Source organism: Calonectris borealis, chromosome 3 (assembly GCF_964195595.1).
Source record: "Calonectris borealis chromosome 3, bCalBor7.hap1.2, whole genome shotgun sequence".
NCBI lineage: Eukaryota > Metazoa > Chordata > Aves > Procellariiformes > Procellariidae > Calonectris > Calonectris borealis.
The window spans coordinates 113995101-114002853 of record NC_134314.1 but is presented as its reverse complement, the minus strand read 5'-3'; the positions used below and the strand labels follow the sequence as shown (position 1 = coordinate 114002853).

General features: G+C 49.6%; 1 protein-coding gene across 1 annotated transcript; it reads left to right on the top strand.

Annotated features, from left to right (window-relative positions):
- The first annotated feature begins 868 nt into the window (after nt 1–868).
- PET117 (PET117 cytochrome c oxidase chaperone) lies at nt 869–7588 on the top strand. The gene is made up of 2 exons (XM_075147371.1): nt 869–1015; nt 7439–7588. Exons 1-2 carry the CDS (start codon nt 920–922, stop codon nt 7586–7588), a joined length of 246 nt encoding a protein of 81 aa, XP_075003472.1. The 5' UTR covers nt 869–919.
- Nucleotides 7589–7753: the final 165 nt, after the last annotated feature.

The following is a 7753-nucleotide window of genomic DNA, read 5'->3' as shown; positions in this document are numbered from 1 at the left end:
AGAAACCAAACAATTGAAGAACTGCTTTCTCCAGCTGCTTGTCCTATGCAATTTGGGTTTTCTGGGCAAGGAAAGTGCAGAACTGGAGGTCTTCACGCAATAAAAACAAAAATCTTTCTTGAACTCAGAAGAAATCTCCTTTTGTTTGTTTTTCAGAGCTGCAACCGCACTGGAAATGCAAGCGCACGCCGGCAGGAAGCTCCAGAAAACACCCCCTCCGGAAAGGCACCGTGAGGCACCGCACCAGCTGGCCATCCTCCCTTCTGCAGGGGCCTCTCCCCAGTAGCGGCGTCAATGGGGCAAAGGCCCTTTTTTAGCCGCCCACGTCGGCGTTTCTGGTCGGCAGGGTGCAAGCGCCCAGCCACGGCAGGGCGACGACCCTCCCACAAAAGCTCGACCCGCGGCGCTGGGAGGCCGGTCAGCAAGGGCTGGGTCAGGCGAGCGCTGGCTGCAGGACACCGTTCCTGCTGGCCTCCCACCACGAGAAGGACGAGGCGCCGCGCCTCAGCCCCCAGGCGCGGGGCCCAAGGCCGCGGCCTGCTCCCTGTCGTGGGCCCGGGGCTGGCCCGTGAGGAGTGAGGGCGGCCCAAACTCCAGCAGGAAAGCTGGGGAGCCCCGGGGGCCGATCCACGTGCGGGGCAGGCGGCCGACGACACCCGCTTCATTCGCCTTCCCCTCTGCCACCGCCCCGGGGCGCGGCTCGGGCCTTCCTCGCCCGCCCCGCCGGACGGGGCGTCGCTCGGCGCACCCCCGAATCGGCGGTCCGTTGCTCTGGCCTGGCTCGACGCGCTCGGCGTTCGGCTGGAGGCGGGGCGCGCCTCCTCTCCCGTCCCCCCCCCCCCCCCGCCGCGCGCGGCCCTTCCCCCCGCGGCGAGCAGGCGGCTCCGGCCCGCGCCGCCCGCCCGCCCTGCCGGCGGCGATGTCGAGGAGCTCCCGGGCGGTGCTGGCCGCCTCCGCGCTGCTCTCCGCCGCCACCGTGGCGGCCGTGCACCTCCAGCAGCGGCGGGAGCGGGAGGTGAGTGGCCCGCCGCGGGGGGCGGGGGGGAGGGGGCGAGCGGGGCCCCGCCCCGCCCCTACGGCGGCCCCGGCGCCCGCGGCCGCGCCCACCGCAGGGCAGGCCCCGCCCCTGCGCCCGCGGCCCCGCCCCTGGCGCCCTGAGCCCCGCCCCCTCACCTGGAGGCCTGACCCGAGGTGTCTGGCTAGAGCCCCGCCCCTCACCTGTAGGCTCGGCCCGAGGTCTCAGGCCAGAGCCCCGCCCCTCTCCTGGCGCCCCGCCCCTGCGTGCATTAAGCCCCGCCCCTTGCCCCATGCCCGCTCCGGACCCCGCAGCCTCTCCACGTGTCTCCCGCCCGCCTGCCCTGCCCTGCCCTGCCCTGCCCTGCCCTGCCCTGCCCTGCCCGCACCTGAAGACAGGCCTCTTGTGCCCGGCAGGGAGCCGGGTCCCCCGCGTCCTGCCACCTTCTGTGCCCCTGCCTGAAGCTGGGGGCTGCGGGCACTCGGGTGCGCCCAGCCCGGAGCCCAGAGCCGTGCCCGCACAGCGGTGCCTGCCTATGCGCTGCCTCCCCTGCTCTGCCCCCGATGCTTCTCTCTCCCCGAATACCCCTTCCCCACTTTTTCCGGCCTTGGCACCTGCCCTTTCCCTGCTCACGTAGCTGCACCCGCTCCCTTATCCCGTCCCGTGCATTCGCCTACGGCGGCAGGTAGCAGCGAGGAGCTCCAGGGCAGGCACGACCGGCTCAGTGGAGGAGGCTTCCTCACGCTCCGCAGCAGCTGAGGGTGTGGCGGTGCAGGAAGGATGTAACCCTGCACCCTCTCGGCCCAAGGGCACCACCCTGGCAGCGTTCCCGGGGCTCTCCCCTGTCCGGCCCTGCTGTCCGGCTGGTGCTTGTCCCTCTGGCAATGCATCTGCTCTGCTTTTCCTGAGCTTCACAAATGCCTCCTGCTATAGGGCGAACAGTGCTGTTCTGTGCCGTGCAGCCAGCCCCAGCTCCCTTCTTGTTCTGACAGGACGGGCAGAGTGCAAGCTAACAGAAATACCATGCCATAATTAAACAGGGAGGTTTTCTGTGCTACATTTACAAAAATCAGGTCATTGCTGGCAGGCACCCTGTGTGCAAGACAGCCCCACAGCCAAAAGTGTCAAGACAGACCATGGTGAGTCCCTGTACAAAGAAATCCTGCCTGGGACTAAAAGTTGCGAGGTTGCAGAATGGATAAGTTGCGCATGGCAGAAGTTTGGGCAGCGAATGTGCAGGTTTGGACCCTGCTGATGAGCCAAATGTATACTGACGTGAGGGCACACATCTGATTTCCCCCCTTATTTGCAAAAAAAATCTAGAAAATGCACACAAAAAAAGCATATGTTAAATGACTGTTATTAAAGGTCTGAAGCAGTCAGAAACTACAGAACACCAGAGTTCCAGTTGCTAGTCTGTACCCAGCTCAGTTGCCTGTTGCATGGGTTTTACGATGCAGTCCGTAATTACAGGATTACATTTTTTTCCCTCAAGAGATTGTCTCTGTCAGTGCTTGAGAATGATGGATCTTGGAGGATGAGACTGATCTGGGTAAGGAAAGAGGCAGGTTAATTTGCTGCGGAAGTTGGAAAACAGGCTGAATGGCACAGGCAGTAGCAAGAAGAGGAAGGCTGCTCTTTTGGAGCGGCGATAGGTAACGGCTCTGCTTCAGCCGGAGCTGATATAGATGCTGGGTAGATCACTTAAGCTCACATTTTTGCAGATGGTTGCTAGCTAATTCAGTGTGTCTGCCTTGAGCCACCGAAGGTCTGGCAGGAACATGTGCTAAATGCTCCTAAACTACAGCTGAAATAAATGGAAGCTGTACTTTGAGCACGTGCTGCAGGACAACGCGTGCTCTGAAAAAAATCACCCTTGCGTGTTTCAGCAAAACACCTAAACTTAATGGATGTTTTTGACCTTAATCTTTGGCTGATATCTCTCCTTCATCTCATAGACTATGAAAATAAATTAACATTTACAAAACACTCATGTTCTATAGAGGTAACAGGCATAAAACAGTCCACAAGTAAATGAGTAATGCTACCGTCAGAGCGGGATCTGTGTATCATGAAATAAGTAATGCCTCGGGCAACAGGCTGAAGAAGGAATGTGAAACTAAAGGCTGAGTACCTGGCCAGGATCTGTGCTGAGCACTGAGCAAGACAGCGGTCCCGTGGTACGTAGAGGCCATGCTATAACTCATGTGCAAAACGTAGGTAAATTAAGGGCACAACAGCAAGGTTGCGGTGTGCATTCTACCAGCGTATGAAATGTGACTTGAGTAAAAGGAGTGGTGGATAGCAAATGAGTTGATATGGCCCTCTGATTGCTTCATGTTTCTAATGATACCAGGAAGAAAATAGGGACTTGCTGCCTTTTGCCTGTTCTTGTTGCTCTGTGCTGTAGTTGTTTCTCAGTTTGCAAAATAATGTTAAATTGCTTTGGTTGTTACACATGAGATCGCTGCTGCAAACTTCTGCCTGGGGAAATCTTAGGTTTCCCAAATGAGGCAACAGTGGGCAGCTTTCTCCCCGTGGGTCTGTTTTAACTTATTTTTCCACAGCTGGAAGCAACCTTTGCTGTGGAGGGTATCAGTGTCACTGTTGTCAGGCTGCTGGCAGATAGGCAGTTTTGCTGAGTGTTGTAGAGATGGAGGGGGTCAAAGGATCCAGTTTGTCAAAGTGACAAAACCTTTTGGGGGTTTTGGGGAACAGATCCAGTGTCTATTCTTTGCTATCCATCCTAACACCCAAGCGTGGGCACAGCCTGTGAACTCTGCGTAGGGAACTGTGATAAATGACTGAACCCCAAAGAAGGTCCCAATTAAAGTTTACAATTTATTAAACAAATAGAGGCAAGCAAACAGTGCTGGGTGTGCCGGGAGTCTCCGCTCCACCAGGACACACACCATAACGCGGCACTCGTCATAAATATATACAGTAAAACATTACATATTCATATAATTTTGTAATATGCCTATACATATGCATGACCTGTCCCCGCTTCATATTAAAATGAGTTCCAAAAGTCATTTACATAGTCCAAGCATGCGCAGTAAAATTAGGGTTAGGGTCTTTTCCTCTCCGGTGGTTGTTCATTGTGTCCGTTAGTTGAACTCTGGACTTCCTTTGTCTATATATAGTCATTTAATTAACTCATCAGTTCCTCGACTCTTGGAATGTAACGGGGCATCAGGTTATCTTGTCCTTTAACACTTATCCCTTCACAGTTGTTCCTTATTAGTGATTTACATAGGACACTATCTCATCACAGCTGTTACATAGGAGGCCTAACGAGCCAGCTCAAGGCCTGTCCGCTCTTATCAAGTGGGAGGATGTACCATGGTGAAATCTCAGTCAGGAATTGTTAGTTAATTTATGGCTTAGGCTAGACAATGGCTCTGTTGTTAACCCTTAAGTGTTAGTTCCCTCTATCAATCCCCCCTTTTCTAAAAAGTTAGTAAATTCATTTACTATACCAGAATGTTCACTAAGTGGCTTTTGCAAGAAGCAGGAACTATATACATACTATATACATTAACCACTCTGCTAGACTTAGGCTTGTGGTCATACAAGGATATGTAGGACAGAAGGTCACACTTCATCACACGAATCAGATGAACATATTTCACAGGAACTCATGACTCAGAGGTGCCTGACCTGTACATATAGGGATGGGTTCGCAAACCAATCCTCTAGAATTAGAAGTGATCTCCCCAAAAGCTGGATTTGGTGCTAATCTGTATATGTTTGCAGGGATATTAGCATTCCGCAAGATGCTGCTGCTGCAGAAGTGAAGCCAAAATGATCAATTCTTTTTTTCCACCAGTTTAACTTGCTATTTAGAGGCGCTAAGGCTCAAAGCTTATCTTTTATAAATGAAATCTGAGATTTTCTCTTTATAATTCTTCATCTTCAAGTCAGGGAATAATGGCTTCAGGTTTAAGGAACCCAGTTATTTAGATAATGTAATGGAAATAAGTAACTGGATATTCTGCAGTCCCGGTGTAGGGATCATTTCAGGTTTATCTTTATGCAAATTAATAAAGTTTTGACTTTTATAAATGGATATGCCAGGCACAAAGTGATTTGAGCTTGCGCACATTTATCCAAACTGATGCAGAAATCAAGCAGACCTAACTTCTGAGAACAGAGGAAGGTGAGAAGATTAACTTTTTCATAGCTCTTTGTCGCTCATGATACTCAAATTATAAAGATGTCTTTTGCAAACTGTGCATTTTCAAAGTAAATGCGTTCACCATCTGAAAGATTGCAGAATAGCTGTGTTTTGTGAAGGAAAAAGAATCACATTCTTGATGTAATTATTCAATTACATTGTATCTCCCCACATCTTTTCTTTATTGTTATTAACTAATAGTAATGAAATAATAAGTTTATGAACTTTGTCTGTAGTGATTACTAATTTGTAACCTGAGTTCAGTTGATTGAAGCTGATGGGAAGGAACTGGTTTTATTAGATACATTTCCAGAGAGTTTTGATTATTGGCTGACATATGTGTCTGTGCATTTTCTTCACAAGATAAAATAGTTCTTAAACAAAACCTTTCTATTTTAATCTTGACAGGAGAAATAATTCCCTTTGAAATTTGCAGTTACTGGCATTCTAGATGAAGAATAAAACCCTGTGAGAACTTGTCAAATAATAATCACAAACGTCTTCTAAAATTAGTTCAGGGTCAGCTTTCAAATAAATTATTTGCAGATGCATTTTGGCGTCATTCAAACACGTCAAATAAATTGCTCATCTTTTTTTGCCATTAGGCTAAATAATATATTCATCTCTCCAGTATCCAATGGCTAACCTTGGTACCCGTGAAACTTTCTCATTCCTGAGTCGAAGCTGAGCATGAGTTGGTAAATTAGGCAGGTGGATAATGCTTTAACTAAACTTAACTTCAGCTAAAGATTCTAATATTTAGTTGGGCTAAAACACAACTGCGATCACATGGCTTGATCTAGATGTGAGCCAGGGTTGGCTCTCAACAATAATGTCATGGTTTTTACTAATTTATAATATTTTTGTCCTCATGTATCATATTTTCTGATAATGACTATTGCTTTGAAATCTAGTAAGTGTCTGAATATCTAAAAGCGTATCACCCCAGGAGTTCAAGCCAAACCACCAAAGTGGACTGGGCATCCCATGTTCTCCTTTGCGCGGGCGCTAGTCTTTGGTTAGCCAGCTCAGGGAGTTAAATCAGCAGAGTATGACTTGCTTTGCGAAGGGAAAAAAAGGGAGAGAGTTGTTTTCTGCTGGCTGAGCTGTCTGACCCTGGGGTGGGACGAGCAGCGCGGGGAGCGTGGGGCTGGAAGGATGGCAGCAGCACCGGCTTTGGTCCGTTGAAGTTCCCAGGGAACTGTATCTCAGCTGTATGTCACGTGCACAACTGATTAAATGCTTCACGTGGCCCCCGTTTCCTTCCAGAGTTAGCGTCAGCCTCCATCCCGTGCCTGATCTCATCACCCCTCCGCTCACATCGCTCTGCTGCCTCACCTGTCCCCAGAGGTGCACAGCTGGAGCAGAGCAGCTGGTTCCCAGCTAGTCCCTCCCCTCCTTTTCCCCACCCCAATCCATGTCACCAGTTTTGGTTTCACTTATTTTGTGTTCCCCTGGTGAGAGGTAAAGGTTAAACATTTCACCTAATTATCAGAGTGAAAGAAACCTTCCAGGTAGCAGAGAGAGAGAAAAGAGTAAGGAGGAAACAAAAGCCACCTGGGATTTTCTTGGGGCTTTTTACACCCATTAAAGGGCTTACCCACCAGTTTGAGGAGTGCTGGTCTGTGTCGCACATTTTATTTATAATGAACATTTTAGGTAAAGGGGATATTTTCTGAATGAAGTGCCTTGCTTTTTCAAGAGCTTGGCATAAGTAGGCTGTGGGACTTTTGTCAGCCTTGCAGCAAGAGTTTACAAGGTATTTTTTTTAAGAGTAAGACATGAGCAGAAAGAAGCAGATGAAGACACATGGCAGGTTTTCTTAAAATCGTTTCCAATTTGCCACCAAATTCTCTCCAAGCAGAGGAGAAGTTTGCGGGAGATTAGTTCGATTTGGCAAAGATTTAGGGAAGAGGTAATAGGATTTTATAGATCATGTCCATCCTGCACGGCACAGGAATTACGGGTGCATAGCATTTATTTGCTTGATAGCTTTACCACTTAGTAAACCCACCCATCTGAAGAGAGTAGAAATAAAGCACTTTTTGGTGTAGTACCGCTAGCTTACCCGTATCGGATATCAGCTCCTGTAGTTTTAGATTCAAACCATGTTAAGTGGCGGTGGCAGAGGACTTGCAAAGGCAGCATGGTGACCAGCCCTGGCGGAAGCATTGGAGTGGGTGGGGGTTAGTCGTATTCAGCATCCAACAGGCTGTGATAAACCCTGTCCCTTGTGTTTTCAGAGACTGCACAGTGGAGTTCTCAGAGATCTTGAGCGTCAAAATCAGAAAAAGGAGAATATTCGCATGCTAGAAGAGCAGATTGCTTTGACAAAGCAGCTTGTGGAAGAAAGAGACAAGGCACTAATGGAAAAAGGGTCCCAGCAGTCCTAGGCACAGACCTGAGTCATTAGAGGTTTGATTAAAGACATTTGGAGATCATTGGTATCTAACTACTTGCAAGTGTTTCAGCTAACAGAGGTAATCTGTGAAAGACTGTTTCTTTTGTATAGGTTATAATCCAGTCCCAAAAGCTATAGGGCGGACACAAAACATTTC

Bases quoted from the DNA above. Each gene is read 5' to 3' on its own strand.
- PET117 (XM_075147371.1), top strand. From the start codon at position 920: ATGTCGAGGAGCTCCCGGGCGGTGCTGGCCGCCTCCGCGCTGCTCTCC. The intron at 1,016-7,438 runs GTGAGTGGCCCG...TTGTGTTTTCAG, and splicing joins AGCAGCGGCGGGAGCGGGAG to AGACTGCACAGTGGAGTTCT.